This window comes from Helicoverpa armigera, chromosome 2 (genome assembly GCF_030705265.1).
Source record: "Helicoverpa armigera isolate CAAS_96S chromosome 2, ASM3070526v1, whole genome shotgun sequence".
Classification (NCBI taxonomy): domain Eukaryota; kingdom Metazoa; phylum Arthropoda; class Insecta; order Lepidoptera; family Noctuidae; genus Helicoverpa; species Helicoverpa armigera.
The window spans coordinates 11936389-11956825 of record NC_087121.1 but is presented as its reverse complement, the minus strand read 5'-3'; the positions used below and the strand labels follow the sequence as shown (position 1 = coordinate 11956825).

Here is a 20437-nt window from a genome sequence, read left to right as displayed (position 1 = left end):
GTTAGGGTAGATGGCGCTTTTCAAGAGTTCTCTTAAATATGTTTTTAAATTTGAAAATTGAAATCACTGTTTTAAATTCAATTTACTGTAAATTGAATTTAAAACAGTGATTTCAATTTCCAGTTCCAGTTTCCAGTTTTCAGTTTCCAACTTCTAGTCTAGTCAATAATATTATGGGAGATAATAAAAAAACAAAAGATAAAGAGTACATTTATCGGCTAAGTATATTTTATTTCCTTTTTTTATGTGTATTACAATATTTAAATGCTTGTAACTTAATTTCATCATTTACATCGAAATTTGTTATTTTTCCGTTAATTATTCTATTAACCCGGTGCACCAACTGTGAATGATTAAATTAATTGACATATTAATTATAAAATCAATTAATTTATTTTTATGAACTATACAAGTAATTATACTAAAATCACAATGGCAATTGATGTAAAATTTCATTTTTCTTTCAGATATTTTATTTCAGGTGAATCTCGTAAACATGCAACAATCATATAATATATTTCATTTAATAATTTTATAAAATCATCACATGCATTAAATAAGGATTTTTTCGTATAATCTATTTCATAATTAAATGATTCAAAATCAATTTCCTTTCTTAATATATCATTAGTACATGTTCCACATTTTTGAACACTTTACATTTCGATTTTTTACAATGTATCCTGCTACATATTTTTTTGATTCGGCATGCAAAATCGAGTCATTCCATTTAATTTGGTTCATTGTATTAATTAAAGAATCAATAGGAAAATCACCACTAACCAATTCAATTTCATTGTTTTGTTTTTCAGCAAGAAGATCTTTGAAAGATTGCAGTGATTTATTTTCATCTTTTTCACAGTTGGCACTTACAGAATGGGGCGAATTTAAATTATTAAGTAACAAAGTTTTGAACGCATTAATAAATTGTAGGCACGAGGGATTAACATTTCGTATCCCATTACTTCTAATGTTACAAAAAATTTTCAAGAGGGTCCTGATTGAAATTTCTGGTTAAAAGGCTAGTAACTTTATATTTGATTTTTAAAAACTCCCACATTTCTTTAAACGTTTTAATATTGTGGATCCAATTTTGAAGGGATGGCACTTTTTCATATCTTACTTCTTCTGTACCATCCCGTTTTTTTTTTATAGTTTTAAAAGTCATTGAATCCAATATAGGAACTACCTCTGTCCATAATCTAAAATGAGGAGAATTATTCATTACACACCCCTTGAAAATTTTGGATCACCTGTATATGAATGTCCATTGAAAGAATCAAATAGTTTGTCCATAATGAGTAGAAAATCAGCAGTTTCTTCGCACTCCGCCGGAAGAAGGTTGTGTTCTGAAACAATATATTAAATAAGTACTAGAATACAGTTCATATCAATCTTTTGCTATTGTGGACCGAAATTAAAGAAAAAGAAAGAAAATACATTTATTCGACCCAGATTAGGGGACACAATAAAAACAAAAATACAAAAATTTAATTAAAAATTAAACGGTGTGCCTCACGGCTGTGTCGAAAAGGCACAAACTTACAAACTTTAAAGTGGCAGTAACGATTTACTGTGCGTCTTTATCAGTTGGTTCAGTAAATAGTTGTGGGTGTAAATATAATTAGTAAGAAACCAACATTAAACTATATTTTGTAGTTTCATAATGTCTCAAATTTTTATTTCAATATGATAATTTTAATTTATTATTTCATTTCAATTTATAATGTTATTCCAACAATATATCTTATGCATCTTAAATATTGACATAGCCAATTTTAGATAAATTATTAGATATGAATTGTATTTTTATTTTGAATTTTATCGAGAGAAATAGCATCTCAATTGTTTGTTTTTAAATATTTTTGAACTTATAAATGTAGCCAGGACATCTAATATTATTTTAAAGAAAAATAATGAACTTTCTAATTTGTCTGTGGAGAATGAAGATGGTTAAAAACATGTAAATTAAAAATAAAAATCTAATTTAGTAAATTAATAGCAATTTTTTTTAAATATAGAGAAAATAATGAGAACAATAAAAGCATACTTACTTGCTAAGAATCTCAATGCTGATGATACCCTTTGGCTGAAAACTTGTGCAGCATATTTCACTTTCATTTTTGGAATTTTCTCTTTATTAACATGGTTTTCTGTTAATTTATTAACAAGCCTAATTTCATCATCCCCAACATCTAACTTCAACAGCATCTCCAAATGTTCCCACTTTGCATACTTTGTTTTCCCATCTTGTACAAATTTCAAATGTTTGGCGAGTAAATTATTTCTCATTCCCTTTAAAAGATGTGGAGGATCAAATAATGGGAAGACCTTTTGGTCTTCAAACTCGAAGGCTTGGGTCCTATATTCATTACCCTCTTGTAAATATTTGCGTTTTGTGTCTTCTTGAAGACTTTTATCACAGAAATATTTGTGGCTGATTGGTCACATATAGTGGCAATAACTATCAATCCAGTATTGGAGATTTCTTTTATTATTGTTTTGATCAGCTTCTTTAAATCGTCCTTTTTCGTGGCACCTTGGCAAAATGAAAAGCATAAAGGTTGTTTCACTTTGCTTTTTATACCCTTGATCATAAAGACCAAGGCATGATCTGCGAGTTTTTTTGTTTGTCTGTGCCCAAAATCTTCAAAACCAGTTATCTGTTTTAGGGCAGGGTTGTAAAACACCCGGAGCCAATGATACCTCATCAAACAGTAAATTGACCAACTTTTTCTGCCGGCAATTTTGCTACTGTAGCTTTTAAATTTTTAAATATATCAGGATTGAAGCCTGGTTTCAGTTCAAATTTACTCAACATTTTTTGTAGGCTGCGCTTTGATGGCAAGACAAACATTTTTCGCATGAGGTTGTAAGCTTTCTGACTCTGTTTGTAAATGGTCAATGCCATGATTTTTTCGTTAAATGTAAATCGCCTGCCTCGTGGTTTCTTTTTCCATTTCATTTGGAGGGAAGTAAATATTTTTATTGTTGCAGGCATTTTATTTAACTCTTTCAAAATGATTTTGATGTGGAAATTTTCCTTGCAGAGAGTTTCTTGTTATTTTGTTCCTTATATTTCTTTTTCAGCTTCAATACTTTCTGTTTTAACTTTATTATCTCCTTCTCTTTGGAGGTGACGACTCGTTTTAAATATTGACAAGTCCCTCTTTTCCTAGAACCTGTAATTTAAATTATGTTACACCTCAGATCAAAGAAATAGTGTTACACAAAGTTTTAATAGAATTGTGATAAAAATATGTTACATAATATTGTTCTGTTATTATATTATGACCAGAGATTGGAATAGGTAGGCTTCGAGGAACAGATACAAAAGTGGAGACTTCCCTACAACAGCAGATACAAGCTTGATAAATATTTTTATGGGGATTTTATGGGTAAACAAAATGGATATAAAGAAGATCATTCAGACTCCATACATTTTGGGCCTTTTCTACCAACGAAAAAAATGGTATGGATGGTTAGAACTAGCTATTTGGATGAATAATTATTATGACACATAAGTTGTAGGATTATATCAAGTTATTATTATTAATCCATTTAATTCAGGTTTACAAGTTCGGAGATTTGTTATTGTCTTACATTTATTGATTCCTGCAAGTGCGGAAATAATCCTACCTAAAATTATAAACGCGAAAGTTTGTAAGTTTGGATGATGTTTGTTACTCTTTCACGAAAAACTACTGAACGGCTTTGGATGAAATTTGGTATGTAGATAGCTTATACCCTGGAATTAGACATAGGCTATTTTTTATTCCGGTATACGCGGGTGAAACCGCGGGACGCAGTTAGTATGAAATAATCCTATACTAGTACTAATATTATAAATGTTGTGAGGATGTTTGTTCCTCTTTCCCGCGAAAACTACTAAACGGATTTAGATGAAACTTTACAGTAATATAGCTTATAAAAAATGTAATAACACATAGGCTTCACTACATAGTATAAAACAAAGTCGCTTTCTCTGTCCTTATTTCCCTATGTACGCTTAAATGCCCACTCTCTCTCTGCAAGAAGTTTTATGACCCTACAGTGGAAACAAATTGGAATCCTGATGATGGAAAGAAAAACCTAATGTTACAAGTCAAAGGTCAATTGTCAATAAAAATATTTACCTTTAGGGCGTTCAGCTGTCTGTAATGCATTCTGTACATCACTATGATAGTGGGTAGAGCTGGATGGCTCAATGACAGCAAGTTTATCTTGCGAAATGTTTAATAAATTCGACATGTCTGCCTCGACATGTCCCGATGGACCTTCAAGAGTTTGACCAACTGGTAATGTAGATAAATCTGCAAAAGGATGAAATTATTTATAGTTACTGTATAATTATGTAGAATATAGAACAATATTCATTTAATTCTTAGAAGATAGCATGTTGCATCAATTATTTTTGGTATATAATATTCATTTTATTTTCTTCTAATTAGGATTAGATTATTCAGTAGAAAATTTTATTTAATATTTGAGGAACAATTTTGTTATTACAGCGAAGGCAAAGAAATGTGGTTTTGTTTCTATTAAGATTTAAATAACATAAGACATCTAAATAGTAGGTACCTAGAGTTGGTATTGCATTTGGAGTAAGTCGGTGACTGGCTGAACGGTAACACTCTTCAAAATGTCTGTCGCAAAATCGAATTTGGTTATAAATGTAGATGTCGCCTTTCTCTTGTAAAGCTTTATCTAGTACTTTTTTCCACGAGTTAAACTTTTCCAAATGTGGGTATTCAGGTTTAGGAAATCGGTGCAATGGGCCTGAAATCAAGAAGTTTTATACATGAACAACTCACTCTCATTAAAATACCGTAATAGATATCATCATCATATGTATAAAATTTTAGTAATGTACTGTGATACCATCCTTGAATATTAATCTAACACTAGAAATAATAGCTGAGGTCTAGCAGTACTAGAACAGGAACACCACAGTTGAAGTAAATAAAATCACAGTAGCATAGCATGGGGGTGCCGAGGGGGCCATGGCCCTGGGTGGCGCTACTCTAGGGGCCGGCACCGCCGCCTAGCTGCAGCATCAAGCCAAGTAGAAGCTGATAGCGTTGACAGTAGAGGCAAAGGCATTTTTTGCCGCCTTTACATTGTCAGTTCCTATTTATGCCACCCCATAATACAATTTTCTTGAGAAGAGTCACTATACATTAAAGGTTGTCTGTAAAAGATCGCTTTTAGCGATAAGACCACCCATTGTTACACCCCTTTAGTTATTAAGTTTTAATTGTAATTTGTTATGGTGTACATAGTGTGTATAGATACCACCACCACCACCATAACAAATACAACAAGATAGATAGATATCTATCTATACTTCTAGCCTACCTCCCAATAACTTCTTGTCTACTAAAAGAAGATCTAACCTATCAGGCAGGCAGGGTACTAAATTTTTCGACTCGCTCTTGAATTTTTACATCTGCTTGTTTTTCGTTTAATTTGACAATAAATGCTTAGTCCACACAAGGCTTTATGTTTTTTGAGCTTTAAAGGAAAATCTAACATATCCTAGTTTGCAAAAAATATTGTTGCATGCTGTATGAATCGACAAAGTTATACATAGATCATTAGTGTATGAATCAACAAAATCCTAGGTAGGATGCTAAAATTTTCACACTGCTGCACTACATATCAAAGAGAGCCAGTAACAATTTCTGAAAGTATTCCTTCCAGCACCCTAGTGAATCCCAAAATCATGGGCTGAGACCGCACCTGGTCATGAGTCGATATCAATAATAATTCTTTCTTGCCAAAACCATCTTTAGAATTTTATTAAATTGTAGTCATTTGAATTTAAATAAGTACCTAAATAAGGGCTCGCCCTAAGACTACCCACTGACCGGCAGCTAAATATACCTGCCGGGCGGCGGAATCCCATGCTACGCCACTGTAAAATCATAGTTTTAAAACCTGATGAAGTTATTTGGTCAGAGGGTCGTCTAGAGCGGGCTTTGTCTTATACGTAGATTCCGAGTCTTTTGATTGGATATAAAAGTTAATGTGCAGTTTCAATTGTTTGTGTAGGGTCAGGACAGGAGTGTGTGTGGTAGTGCATCTTAGATTTTGATGACTCAAGGACTATGATGACCACAGATTGCACGGATGACAATAATGGATATTGTGCAGCCTATCAGCAAAAGATAAATTACGTGCATTATAAAGTTAAAAGTTTTGAACTTACCGTCATTGTCACAATCAAAGTAGCACTTATATCTTGACGTTGATGGCATTCCGCCCCTAAGACGATCCACTGGACGCATTTTCTAGTCCTAAATACGGTGCCGGGTCAATGTAAAAGCAGTCGATCGAGGTTCCAAAATACAAAGCCGGGTCAATGAAAATGCAGTAGATCACAGGTCCAAAATACGAAGCCAGGTCAATCACAGAAGCAGTCAGTATCAGAGTCCAGGAACACGCAACAATCGTAATAAAAAAACCAGAAAATAACACTCAGAATAAACCAACACGTTAGAAAACGGAAAACGGTTTAATTTAAAAGTATGGTCGACTGTCAATGTCAATCGTCAGTGTTTCAAGTGGTTTCAAGTAGTGTGATTATTGTGATTAACTAAGACGTCCTCATAGATAAAAAAGAATTAAAAATAAATCATAAAATTATTTAATTACAATATTTGTTAATATTTCTAATCACAAAACTTTTTTTAGATTTGTTATTAAATCGATGAAATATCGGTCTAAGGTGCAGTGACATCTAGTGACTAAAACGAAGTACAAATACCCAAGTTACGGGGCATCCGTCACTAGATGGCGCATTTCTAAAAAAAAACCTCAGAAAATTATTGTACTTCAGTTGCATCCCCATGGCATCAGCATTGACAACATGTTTCTCTGCTGAAGAGAAAAAAAAGGATACAGAAAGTAGGTAAATAGGTATTGTTTTGGAACACTCGTTCTTTATCTGAGTATCTTGTGAGCATCCAGAAACTCAAAGTTACTGTGTTTAAGTGACAGTGTTTATTTTTAGGTACTATTAGACACATTTATTTGAGAGAGATTGCATTAATTTTATTGATTCAACGGCACAGTTCAACGGAACGTAACCCATCGAATATAATAGGAAGGTCGTTTTTAATTAACAGAAGATACATACTACTGATCTAAAGATGAAACGTGGAGCACTAATAGTTATTGAGGGGGTGGATAGGACAGGAAAGTCGACTCAAGCCAGAACGCTTGGTAAGTTTTGTTTTTTCTGGAGTATGTATGCTCTCATGCATAACCGGTTTACCGGACATGTATGCACATACACCCGAGGGCATTTGCTCAACAACAATAGAATCTTTAAACCATGTTCAATATAGGAAAAAATACATTTTGATCCAGACCTTAACTTTATTTTTAAAGTTCATTTTGTACACAGAGCAAGGAGATTCTAGTAATTTTTTTTTAAATGACCCAATTTTGTTATCAAAATATAGTAACAGTTTTTTTAAATGTTTTCTTTCCCAGTTGAGAATTTGAAAAACAAGAACATCCATGCTGAGTACACAAATTTCCCGGCCAGAAACACAGATGTTGGGAAAATTATAAACAATTACTTGCAAATGAAGGTATAACATTCTTTTTTATTTAATAATAATAATTTTAGTTTTATGTAACCTTATCAACAAAACTTGCTATCTATATTTTTCCTATGCCTACGGCAGATTGCTGTAGATAAGATTAAAGAATAGCCTACATTTGAGCCTAACACAATCTTATCTATTCTCAATCCTATCCGTTCATGATAAATTAATTGTAAACATTTTTATCCCACAATGGCGCCGCAGAACTAAACTTGTAATTTAAGGGCCATAAACCCCATCACATAATTATAACAAAAATTTTGTCTTCATCATCATCATCAGCCTATAGCAGTCCACTGCTGGACATAGGCCTCTCCAAGTGCACGCCACTGAGATCGATTTTGTCTTAACAATGATTTAAATTACAATAGTTTCGAATACAAAAAACATGTTAAAGATTTTTTGTTTTGTTTATTTTTCAGAATGATTTATCAGATGAAGTAATCCATTTGTTGTTCTCAGCAAATAGATGGGAAAGAGCTAAGAATATAATTAAGAAATTAGAAGCCGGCACCACAGTCATTGTAGATAGATATTGTTACTCTGGGGTTGCATTCTCGGCTGCTAAAGGTGTGAATTTAAAGTTTATTGTTATACTAGACTGTCAAAATTTAGTCCCACTCCTGGATTCAAATTTCATGTCATCAATCATTTTAGAGCGAAAGTGAAAAAACTCACTTTTCCAGTTACAGACTAGATTAAAATGGATGGGTACCTGAAATTTATTTAGCTGTATATGATGAACTTTCAAAGGCTTATATCCTTCTTAATGCTAAAGGAATATCATAATTTATATTATATCAATAGTACTTTTATGTAACAATAACAAACCTATTTGTTCCAGGTTTAGATTTCAATTGGTGCAAGTCTCCTGACGTAGGTCTCCCGAAACCGGATAAAGTATTCTTCCTTACAATGCCTGTTGACTCCATCAAAGAAAGAAATGGCTTTGGAAATGAAAGGTCAGTCACTGAGATAGATAAATGTTATCAAACTAGGCCAAAAATGTTTTGGCTAAGGGTCAATTCACACTGAAAGAGCAGCGGCCGGCAGCGGCCGGCAGCGGCCGTAATTGCAAGGGATTGAGCGCGAGCGCGGCGGGCCGCGCGGCGCCGCACCGCGCCGCGCTCTTACATTTTCCGTGCTCTTACGGCCGCTGCCGGCCGCTGCTCTTTCAGTGTGAATTGACCCTAATGGTCCATTTACAGGTCAATCAACAAAGATATTTTTTGTTCACAGGTATGAGGTACTGAACTTCCAAAAGAAAGTATCTGAAACCTATCAGAAGTTAAAAGAAGACAATTGGGAAGTTTTAGATGCTAACAGGTAATTTATTGTAGAATTCTGTATACTTTTTGCTTTTCATGCAGTTTTCAATGGGCAAGCTGCTCACCTTGGATATAAACTTACCGTTCAAAGTGTAGATTATCGTCCTAAAAAATAATTCTTTTATTTACAGGTCTATTGAGTCCATCCAAGAAGATTTGTTGCAGCAATCACTGAACATTATCAATGATGTGCCAGAGAAGCCTATAGGCAAGCTTTGGAAAAAGGAATGACATCCAAAGTACTTACTTAATAACAAATGTACAAAGTAAGGCCGTATACAGAAAGATAGCTGGAAGAAGCTGGCGCTTGACAGCGCTGGTAACCCGCGCCGATAAGCGCTTATAAGTTTCCAGCTTTTGTCGGCGCCGGTCAGCGCTTATCGGCGCGTGTTCATATATTTTCCTGCGCGGGTAACCAGCGCTGTCAAGCGCCGATAAGCGCTTATAAGTTTCAGTCTCATCCAGCTTTCTTTCTGTATGCAGCCTAAATAATTGTAGAAGTTCCTTCAAAATTGGGTTAGAAAATAATGTTTAAAAATAAGTTGTGACTTTTAGGCTTAATTAGGGAAATTAACGTAGGTACAAATTTGTGCTGCTAAGCAGCTGTACTAAGCCTCTGTTGTATGTTTCTTCTAGCTGTAAAATAATTATGTAAAAATATTTTTTGAAAAGTTTGTAGTGTCTTAGATGATGTTGAAAGTCAATTATTTTTATAAGTCTTATTAATATGTGGAGCTCATGCCTCCATTATAATTCGAATGGCTTAAGATATTAATATGGGTACTACTATTGTGGAACTCATATCTCGATTATAATTCGAATAGTTTAAGTCTTCACTTATAACTCTGGTAGTGAGCTTCTACTTAAGAATTATCTTTAAAAATATTTTGTGTTATTTTAATGCATTTTTTAAAATTAGAGTTTAGCTACTGGTATTCAGAATATCTTAGTCGTAGTTGAGATCTGAAATAGCCCTAACATTATATAAATAGACTGGAATACAACCTACAATATTGCAGTTTATCATAACTAGTTGTAGTAGAAACACTCGAAGTTACAATAAAATAAAAGCATTTAAGTCTTGCCTCACATTAAACTAAATAAAAAATAATGATTTATTAGCGAATTGTTATTTATAAGTGAGCACAATTAAGTATTTTTGGCCTGTGCATAATAGCTATTAATTTCAATAAAGAATTTAGAATTTTACAATGTTTGTTATTTTCTATCATCCTATTGACCAACGAGCAGGCCAACTTACCCTGCGTAATAGTTATCGACTTTAAAAAATAAAAATACTAAATGCTAAAAAAATTTCATTTATTTCTTCTGTACATTTTGTAACAGATGTTTTGCACCTTCTGAAGACTGTTGTTTCAGGATATTGATGTGGGGTTTAATTTTCTTTTTCAAAGCACTAGCAGTGGCGGCATTATTGCTTTCGATTAACTTGAGGAGGAAGAAGCAACCTCTATTGGTAGGCAGCCATAGCTTAATCTGAAAAAAGTTTGATTAAAAAAATATTTGATATAGGTAAAGAAAAGAAAGAAAGAAAGAAAATAAATTTTAGGTACTTCTTTGTGTTAGTCACATTACTTATGATTTAAGAATGGCCTTTTAAGTTGAAAATTAGACCCGAGAGAAGGGCAATAATAATAATTGATACTTTTTGTCACCATTTGGCAACCGGAAGCAGTTATCTCGGGACGCGGACGGAAGCTAGTATTATGTATTACGAAGTTACTCAGATTAAATTACATGTTACAGAAAATCGATCATAGACAAAAACTTAAATATAAACTCACAGTTTCATCCTCCAAGTGTTCAGAGATAGCTTCGCCCAAAGTATTGCCATCCTTGTCCTTATCCAGTGTTGCCAGTTTCTTGAGGCACATGTGAATGCCAGCGTCCTCTACCGCCAGTGAATCCTTGCCGTCTGCGGTGATGCGCCAATCAGGTTTGCAAATAACCTTAGCTAAAGCTTCTAGGATCTCCTTACTTGACTCTGTAAAATAGAAATATCAAATGAAATATTGCATAATATGATTTTTTGAAAGCACATCTTCAGGAAAATATAGCATTGTTAATAAAGTGGCAGTGGCATTATAAGGTAGCTTTATCAATTATTTAAGTTTGACGTACCTATCGACAGCACAGCTACTGCCAAAAGCATATTAGTTTTACTACTGAGCCAGAACTCGGGATCCTCTTCTATATCCTTTTTCAAAGCAGGCAGGATTGCCTCCCTGAGCTCCGACACTCGGAGCTCTGCATCTTTCTTGGAGGTCCCGCTTTTGGCGCCCTCTTCAAGGAACTTTATGAAACTGGGGTGGAATGCCCCTGAGTCTTTGGGTTTTACCAGCCAGTGTAATGTCTGAAAAAAAGGTTACACATACATTAATTTATGGTCCATATTTTATCAACAATGCTTCATTATAAAGTAAAGATAATAATTTTTTAGATGTTATTAATATTATTCTTTATTGCACACCTAAATAATTTGACACACTGAAAACAGAGAGATTGTGTAGAAATGGCGAGCTTAGTGTTGGGTTCTAAGAGAGATTAAATATAAAAAAGGTGTCTCCAAAAAGTAAAAAAATGCTGTATGAAATGTAAAACTTACCATATTACCCCAGTGGTCCTTAGCAATGTCTTTCAAGTTACTAGCCAAAGTAGAAACAATAGCTTTCTTCACGAGGACTGTGTCGTCAACAGAGTCAAATATGGCGATAAGTAGGCGGTAGCCAGTCTTGTGCTTGCTGAGAGGTACTGCGTGCTCCTTCACTACTTTCAGGATAGTCTGCAAAGGGAGATAATGTTTATTAACTCTGAAGAACACAGTAATTTCTATTCATCACCAATTTTTATCGCAGTTTCACATAAAAAATCTGATTGTACTACTTCTAGACGACTGATGCCGATGTATACATTTTTTCAACCCTAAATATCTCTGATTACATATAAATAAATGCAATTGCTACAGAAGTTTATTTTTTTTATTTATTTAGTTTCACCTGAGTTCTGAAATAAGTCCTTCCTGTAGCCTGATGGTGACAAAAATTCAAGGTTCTCCCCTCTAATTTTCAGCTTAACCGGTTCAGCCATTCTTAGTCTAAATTAATGTACCTAACACGATTTTCTTTTATGTATATAGATTTTAACACCTTTCTTTCCATTTTCTTACCTTCTTATCCTTATTAGTGCCCTGCCACACACAGATAGACGCGGCATTGGCGCCCGGCAGCGAGTTGCTGAGCGGCACTATGAGAGGGCTGAGCGTCGATATCAACTCCACGCGGTCTTCAGTGCTGCACTCGCGTATGTAGTCGTATAGGATTGAGTGGAATAATCTGGAAAATTTGACAACAATTTAGGTAAAGATTTTGACGAATAAGAACCTCCTTCTCTTAGTAAGTCGGTTACATATACTTGAACTGTGAACCAGTATTCTGTGGGTAAAATAATAAAATAAATAAAAAATAGTTTTAACTGCCTCACTCATTATAAGGACCTTTTCCCTTGCAAGCAAGACCTTGTTTTTGCAACCATGAATTCTAACTTTTAGTGCATGCCTAAAGGTGCCTGCTTAGTTTAAATAAAAGCTTGATTTGAAGACAATTTATTATTTACTTTCTTCTCTTGAGAAAATACTTACTCTCCATCATGTAAGTTTTTGTCCAGAATTTTCTGTATGTTGGCTTTACAGGCCTGTAGTATAGCAGTCTTCATCTCAGGGCTGTCCTTATATGTGTCACTGATTGTCTTCACTTTGTCATCTTTTGTCTGCAAAGAGAAGCCCAATTTACCGTCATACTCACAAACAATTTGACTAATGAATAAAATATTCCCAATTAAACAAATTATTTATAAAATATATTTCTGCACAAAAATGAACTTACATTCTTATAAATATCTCCATAAAACTCCTGCTGCATATGGCATTTCTCCTTCTTGGTAGCAAACTCTCCGTAAGCGTAATCCAACACTGGAGCACTAATTGCATGAGTAGCTATCGACACGATGTGGCCGAAAAACTTCTTCAATACTTCATGTCTTATAAACTCTGTACCGTACTTGAGTATACGTTTGACCGCATGCTGTCCGTACTTAGACTGTACCATTTGAACCATTAAGTCTAATAGTTCTTCTGTAATTTCGTTCTTGATGTCGTCTGGGCCGTATTTCAGTAGTACTTGTATGACTCGGCTTAAATCATGTGTGAGGGCTATGGATTTGTAATGCCCTTTAAGTAAACAGTGCAGCTCCTTGCAAGAGTTCATTCTGAAATCTTGCTTTACTACTTTTCTGAAAATTTAAATTTTGTTATGAAAATAATTGTAAATACATAACTAAAAAGAAATTGGCAAGAAATATGTTTGTTACTTGCTCCATGCATTGTAAGAATCTAAATAATTGAGTTAAAAATTAAAGATTACTATCTAAGATCTCTCTTCTTGAATATGAATCTTAAATTTTACATATTTTCTCTATATAGGATCTAATAAACTGGCTAGATCTACACAAAACTTACAAATGTTAATATTACCTTTGAATCTGTGCAGCCAACAGCTTAGCCTTGTGTGACACTTCAAACACTTCAGCAGTGGCCTTAGCCTTGCGCCTCACGAGCCTCAATTCCTTCTTCTCTTTCTTCATTTCTGACCATTTCGGTTTTTCTCCATTAGCTTGGTCTTTTGAAAAATTAGGCTTTCCCTTACCATCTTTAGAGAAATTAGGCTTACCTTTACCATCTTTGTTGAAATTAGGCTTACCTTTACCACCTTTAACAAAATTAGGCTTTCCTTTGCCGTCTTTGTCAAATTTTGGCTTTCCAAACTTATTGGGGCCTTTTGCTCCATCCTTCTTAAAATCCTTCTTGAACTTATTGTTCTTTCCATTCTCGCCTTGCGCAGGTTTGCTGTCAGTGTTTTCAAAGTTTACCTTCTTCTTCTTTGTTGGGCTAACACCATCTTCATTGGATTTTCTTTTAACTTTCTGCATTTTTTTAACGGATTACACCAACAACACACGAGGTTATGAAATTAGTGGTAATTTGCGGAGATGCTGAGGATTATTATTGCATGCGATGCAAGTAATAAAAAAATAACGTAGACTAACAAATAAGTTAATGAATTGTAATATAGACTTATATTTCCTTATTATAATAACCGTGTGTTTAATTTAACCGCACGTGTATTTTCTATTTATTCGACATTTTGCTAGTCTGTCAAATACTGATTTCCGTCAATGTCATTACCACAGTGACATCACGTTGACTGTTTAAGAAGAATGTAAATGCCCCCGGTCCGAATATTTGCAATGATTTTATTGCTTAAAGATCTAAACAACTAGATTTATAAGAAATAATATTAAAAATGAGTAATTTTTAATTTTAAAACAGCCATTTTTATTCCAGGATTCTGTAGATACAACATATATTTCTGCAGTAATGCTACTGCAGATGACTCAAAGGCGTCTTCGTAATAAGGCATGATAATGTCATTAATGTAGAAAGGAATGCCGACAGGTAGAAACAAGTTTATATTTATTTCATTTATACCAATAAGTTTATGGTTTCGTAAATTTGAAATGAAAGAAATATGTGAAAAAGTAAACAAAAACACATGAATTTCATACACCATGGTAGATATAAATAAATATTTGGAGAGCCAACTGGCTCTTGCAAAACAAAGGGAAGTAATTAAAAGTAAGAAGGACAATGTTTCTCAAAAAAGCAAAGCTGCCGCTGAACTTATATCTAAGAAACAATCTAAGCAGTTTGGAAAGCAATCTCCTAAAGAGACGATGAAGGACACTGCAGTACCCACTACTTCAAGGTCGCGATCTACGACTATTTCATCAGACAAGGATTCAGATCATGAGTACTTACCCTCAGACGAAGACGTTGATGATGATATAATAAACATAAACTCTGGACCGTCTACCTCAAACACTAGAACTAAGCAAACCCTAAAGAAAATTGTGGATGATGGAGACACAGCTCTCTACAATGAGAGACTGGAAACTTGGAAGGCAAACTTAGCAGCAGCTAAAGCAAGTAATTACGATGGTGGAACTATGACAGCTGATGTACAATATGTGCTGGAGGGAAACACTGACCCTGAGGAACTACATGAGCTGCAGAATGGCTTAGGTGTTCCCAATTTTATTTGGAGACAGTTGTACAAGTTTCAAAAGATTGGTGTCAAGTGGCTCTGGGAACTACATCAGGTAGAATCCGGAGGCTTGCTAGGAGATGAAATGGGTTTAGGTAAAACAATCCAGATAATTGCATTCCTAGCTGGCTTATCTAAAAGTGACTTGGGTGCTTGGGGAGGCCTTGGGCCCACCATCATTGTGGCTCCAGCAACGGTTATTTACCAGTGGGTCTCTCATTTCCACTTTTGGTGTCCACATTTGAGAGTGGCGGTACTCCACCATACTGGGTCTCATGCAGGTAATCATAACCAACTGATTAGGGACCTGCATACATCTCATGGAATACTATTGATAACATATGCTGGCATTGTTAAGTACACAAAAGATCTTACTGCAAGAAAATGGCATTACATCATATTGGACGAAGGCCACAAGATCAGAAACCCTGACACCCAAGTCAGTAAGCTGGTAAAAAAATTTCAGACTCCTCATAAGATACTCATTACAGGCTCACCCATGCAAAACAGCCTGCAAGAGCTGTGGTCATTGTTTGACTTCATGAGACCAGGACTACTGGGCACATACAATGTGTTTATGGATCATTTTGCTACACCCATCACCCAAGGCGGATATGCTAATGCCACTGAATATCAAGAAGCAACTGCCCTAGAAATAGCAAAGGCCTTAAAAAATATTATTACACCTTACATGTTAAGACGTACAAAGGCTGAAGTTCAAAGTCATATAAAACTGCCGGAGAAGAATGAGCAAGTCTTGTTCTGTGCTTTGACTCAGGAACAAAAAGATCTTTATATGGGCTACCTCACAGGTACCACTGTTAGGAGTATTTTGGACAAAGATAACAAATATGGAGATCCAATAAGAGCAAGGATACTAGTTGCTTTGTGCACTTTAAGGAAGATTTGCAATCACCCTGACTTGTACCTATATGAAGCTCATGAAGAGTGTGATGAGATTGATGAAGAAAGATTTGGCAACTATAAAAGATCTGGGAAAATGACTGTTGTTAATTCATTGTTGAAAATTTGGCAGAAACAAGGTCATAGAGCCCTGATATTTTCTCAGTCAAGAGGTATGTTATGTCTTCTAGAACAGTATTTACAAGTTCAAGAATTTAAGTATTTGAGAATGGATGGCTCAGTAAATGTGGGTCAGAGGCAGAACATGATTAAAACATTTAATGAGAATCCTGAATATTTGGTGTTTCTTGCCACCACAAGAGTTGGAGGATTAGGAGTTAATCTAACAGGTGCTGATAGAGTTATCATTTATGATCCTGATTGGAACCCAGCTACTGATGACCAAGCTAAAGAAAGAGCCTGGAGAATAGGTCAGCAGAGAAATGTTACAGTTTACAGACTTCTGTCAGCTGGAACTATTGAAGAAAAGATATATCAAAGACAGATATTCAAACATTTCCTCAGCAACAAAATATTAATTGACCCCAACCAAAAGAATGTGTTAACCACTAGTACACTACAGGGTTTATTCACTCTTGAAGAACTCAACTGTGATGGAGACACTGAAACTGCATCACTCTTTAAACATACAAAAATAAATGTTGATAACAATACCAAAAGTAAGAAAAGTAATGACAAAACTTCTAGTGATGTCTCATTTTCAAAGAAGAAAAAGATAGAAGCTATGAGAAGGATGGCAAGAGAGATAAGTAAGAAGATTTCAAAAGATAAAGTAGATAAAAAGGATATGAAAGAAGAGAAAGACCCCAGAGAAGAATACAAAAAGAAAAGAGAAATGCTACTCAACCCACCTAAAGTTGAAGTACCTGAAATAAACTTAGTTGATGATCAAGTGACAAATGTTCCTTTTGAAAACATATTGTCAGAATTGGATATAGTAAATATGCATGTAAAGAAAGATTATGAAGAGAATTTGCTGAAAACAGTTTTAAATAGTCAAGAAAAGGCAACAGAGGATGGTGAGCCTGGTGAAGGAGAGGAAGAGAGTCTTGATAACGATAAAGCAGTCCCTGACCTTCAGGAAACATTTGTAAATGAAAAACCAATCAGAGAAAGAACACCTGAACGAGATAAACCTTGCATTGATAAGGAAATAAAGAAATCTAAGAAAAGAAAACATTCCCCAAGTCCAGAATCTAAACTAGAAAATCTAGTGGCAGTGAAGAAAGTTAAAAAGAAAAAACATAGACGTAAGGAAAAAGAGGATAATGATGATGATTATGTGTTGAGTAAACTTTTTGCTAAAGCTAATGTTAAGAGCGCATTGCAACATGATGTGGTTGTTGGGTTGGCTGAAAAAGAGAAACGGCATAAAATAAAAGAAGACGCCGTCAAGAAAGCAAAGGATGCTATTAGAGCTATCAGATTTTCTTCCAAATAAACCGATCCATGTTTTTTTTAAATATTTAAATAGTAACGTAAGAAATAAACGATTATTGTTGTTTAAACATGTTTTATTTACTTAATACCATTTGGTGTCATATTTTCAACGAAATCAATTGAACTTTGATTGGCTGTACCTAATAAATAAGTTTTTGAATGGTAATGTGATTTCTATCTTCAGAATCGAATCGAGAATATCAACCGAAAAAAGCTGTTGGCTTGGTACGAAATTTTGTTTTATTGGCAACACCACCTAATTAAATGTCAAAACCTAGCTGCCTGCTTTCCGAGTGCATAATCTTTAGAATTATTAAAATATTATTGTATAATTCGACATAAACAACTGTAGAGCTTACGCCTAAAATTGCCTTAAAATATGTTCGCGTGATTTAGATGTAAAGTTAGTGTTTTATAACGTAAAGTCAATAATTTGATCTGGAGCAATCGTGGAGGGATTTTGTGAAATTCTAATAGGATTCACAGATTTTGACTTGATTCTCGCTGGGAGGACGTCGGCGCAATGTCGAGGAGAAAACTGCCGCCGCCGGGCTTCAACTTCAAGCCCCCAGAAGAGCAGGTCGTGTAAGTGTCAGCTGAGTATAATTCTGCCTACCTGACATAATAATATCCATTGCCTGGAACTGGAGTTCTAAAATTATATCGAAATATATGTATTTATTTATATAATCTTTATGTGCATTTCTTTTTAGCTCACTAGGCACAAGTTGTAGTTCAAAATTGCAAAAAAATTACATCAGATAATAGTAAACAATTGATGGAATAGATAAGTTTTTAAGCAAATATCATGAATACTAATATTATCAATCACCTACGCCCCTTAGTCCACAGTTTGACGAAATTCTGGCTGTACACTAATGAGTTGGTTGCACTAACCTTGACTGAACAAATACTTGTAATCAGCACTGAGGTTACCAGATAGCTGAGAGGGTTACTCATAAAATATAAGCAGAGAATAAGCTGACTGTGAAATTATCTTGTTGACGGTTTAATATCATTTATATAGTGGATTAAAGTTGTGAGGGGATATATGGTTACTATCCAATCTTGATTAACAGGTCATTGATCCTGATAATTTTTTTATCCTCATTCTAGTGTTACTAAAATAAATGCATTTTTAATCTTACCAATCTGAACCTAAATATAGGTTAAAATTCTGTAAGTCTAACTAGATCTTGGTGTATCTGACTCTGATTACCTGTATTTTTGAAAGCTGCAGTATCACATTCTTTAATCAGAACTTGTAAAAGACAACCTATAAAAAAACATTACCTCTGTTGTTAGTATTATGTAAGTACTGATTCTATCATCTTGTTTCCTCAGAACCCCACCAAGGAATTTGGATAAGCAGACAACAATTACAGTTGACGACAAGACTTTCACGGTCCACGCAGATGACCTGATAAAGATCTGTGACCTCGGCCGGGGAGCCTACGGCATTGTGGAGAAGATGAAGCATATTCCTAGTGATACCACTATGGCAGTCAAGGTAAAAACTAGACGAAAATAATGTCCAATGTATTTGTACACAAAATTATTCTTTGGAGGTGTGGAGACAAAATGGGGAGGCCTTAGCCCAGCAGTGGGACAGTACAGGTAAAAAAAAATATACATTTATTTGTGACCACCATTTGAGAATATAAAAATCAATAAATATTTTTTTTTATCCATAAGTATATTCACACTACATTTTCTTATTTATCTTTAGAGAATCACAGCATCATTCAACAGTCAGTCTACAGAACTGAAACGCCTGCTCATGGACCTGGATGTGTCCATGAGAGCCAGTGCCTGCCCATACACGGTGCATTTCTACGGTGCCATGTTCCGCGAGGGAGACGTCTGGATCTGCATGGAGGTCATGGACATGAGCCTCGACAAATTCTACATGAAAGTCTACCATAACAACCGCACCATACCTGAAAACATTCTTGGAAAGATCACATTTTCTGTGGTCAGTGCTTTACACTACTTATATTCTAAGCTCAGAGTCATTCATAGAGATGTGAAGCCATCCAATATCCTGATCAATAGGAAAGGAGAGGTGAAGATGTGTGACTTTGGTATTTCTGGATATTTAGTGGATTCTGTTGCTAAGACTATTGACGCGGGGTGTAAACCTTACATGGCTCCCGAGAGGATCGACCCGAGCGGCAACCCGGGACAGTACGACATCCGCAGCGACGTGTGGTCGCTCGGTATATCCCTGATCGAGCTGGCGACTGGCAAGTTCCCCTACAACACGTGGGGCACGCCGTTTGAGCAGCTCAAACAAGTCGTCAAGGACGATCCCCCGAGACTGCCGAGCGGACAGTTCTCTCCAGAGTTCGAGGACCTCATAGTTCAAAGTCTTCAAAAAGATTACAAACAGAGACCGAACTACGACGCGCTGCTGACGCACCCCTTCTGCCTGGAGCACAGTCAGAAGGAGATAGACGTCGCGTCGTTTGTTCAACAAATATTAGACTTACCCGATGAATCCTAGTGATAGGAACATTATTTACGTACCTACTAAGTACAAGCGTTTACCGACTAACCTTAATGTAGTTTAATAATTGAAAAGATATAAAATAATGTTATTAACCATAAAATAAATTAAATTATGTATTCTTTTTAGAGTGCCCATCGCTATGGGCGTACGCGGCGTTTTTAAATGTTTGATTTCAAAGATGATTTAGTGTCTACTACGTGAAGTAATCAAGTCTCGTGTAAGTGGAACTTTGTCAATTTAGTAATGTAGCAGTAGTTAGAGGGTAGATGAAGTAAGAGTAACATTTCGCTAATATGGTTTTATCTATGTGTAGTCTGTTTTATTATTGACCTCAAAGCGAACAAAGGAATTGGTATAACAAAATAATGACTGGCAACATTTTAAGCATCACAAAATTATAATAATTTAGTTTTAAATAAAAATATTTGTTTTCAATTT

The 20437-nt window shown here is 35.0% G+C and overlaps 5 protein-coding genes and 2 long non-coding RNA genes across 7 annotated transcripts; 3 read left to right on the top strand and 4 right to left on the bottom strand.

The window, feature by feature from the left end:
• Positions 1-199: 199 nt before the first annotated feature.
• Positions 200-2698, bottom strand: LOC135118371 (uncharacterized). The gene is made up of 2 exons (XR_010277540.1): positions 2055-2698; positions 200-1349 (listed from the first exon to the last, which is right to left on the bottom strand). It is a non-coding gene; the product is annotated as an uncharacterized LOC135118371 (long non-coding RNA).
• A 39-nt stretch (positions 2699-2737) lies between these two features.
• LOC135118364 (uncharacterized) lies at positions 2738-6861 on the bottom strand. Its single transcript, XM_064040194.1, has 4 exons — positions 6212-6861; positions 4582-4779; positions 4137-4313; positions 2738-3182 (listed from the first exon to the last, which is right to left on the bottom strand). Exons 1-4 carry the CDS (start codon positions 6288-6290, stop codon positions 3016-3018), a joined length of 621 nt encoding a protein of 206 aa, XP_063896264.1. The 5' UTR covers positions 6291-6861; the 3' UTR covers positions 2738-3015.
• On the top strand, positions 6855-10156 carry LOC135118361 (thymidylate kinase-like). The gene is made up of 7 exons (XM_064040189.1): positions 6855-6909; positions 7016-7227; positions 7501-7601; positions 8039-8186; positions 8461-8578; positions 8856-8942; positions 9076-10156. The coding sequence occupies exons 2-7, from the start codon at positions 7155-7157 to the stop codon at positions 9173-9175; spliced, it is 627 nt and encodes a 208-aa protein (XP_063896259.1). The 5' UTR covers positions 6855-6909; positions 7016-7154; the 3' UTR covers positions 9176-10156.
• Positions 10157-10247: 91 nt separating this feature from the next.
• Positions 10248-14184, bottom strand: LOC110378072 (protein penguin). Its single transcript, XM_064040185.1, has 8 exons — positions 13494-14184; positions 12847-13252; positions 12603-12730; positions 12132-12297; positions 11571-11747; positions 11087-11318; positions 10750-10949; positions 10248-10441 (listed from the first exon to the last, which is right to left on the bottom strand). The coding sequence occupies exons 1-8, from the start codon at positions 13946-13948 to the stop codon at positions 10265-10267; spliced, it is 1941 nt and encodes a 646-aa protein (XP_063896255.1). The 5' UTR covers positions 13949-14184; the 3' UTR covers positions 10248-10264.
• A 261-nt stretch (positions 14185-14445) lies between these two features.
• Positions 14446-17555, top strand: LOC110377966 (DNA excision repair protein ERCC-6). Its single transcript, XM_021337030.3, has one exon. It carries the CDS (start codon positions 14588-14590, stop codon positions 17486-17488), a length of 2901 nt encoding a protein of 966 aa, XP_021192705.3. The 5' UTR covers positions 14446-14587; the 3' UTR covers positions 17489-17555.
• A 174-nt stretch (positions 17556-17729) lies between these two features.
• On the top strand, positions 17730-20434 carry LOC110377974 (dual specificity mitogen-activated protein kinase kinase 6). Its single transcript, XM_021337042.3, has 3 exons — positions 17730-18072; positions 18832-18997; positions 19217-20434. Exons 1-3 carry the CDS (start codon positions 18011-18013, stop codon positions 19991-19993), a joined length of 1005 nt encoding a protein of 334 aa, XP_021192717.3. The 5' UTR covers positions 17730-18010; the 3' UTR covers positions 19994-20434.
• LOC126055227 (uncharacterized) lies at positions 17945-18494 on the bottom strand. The gene is made up of 2 exons (XR_007511326.2): positions 18385-18494; positions 17945-18139 (listed from the first exon to the last, which is right to left on the bottom strand). It is a non-coding gene; the product is annotated as an uncharacterized LOC126055227 (long non-coding RNA).
• Positions 20435-20437: the final 3 nt, after the last annotated feature.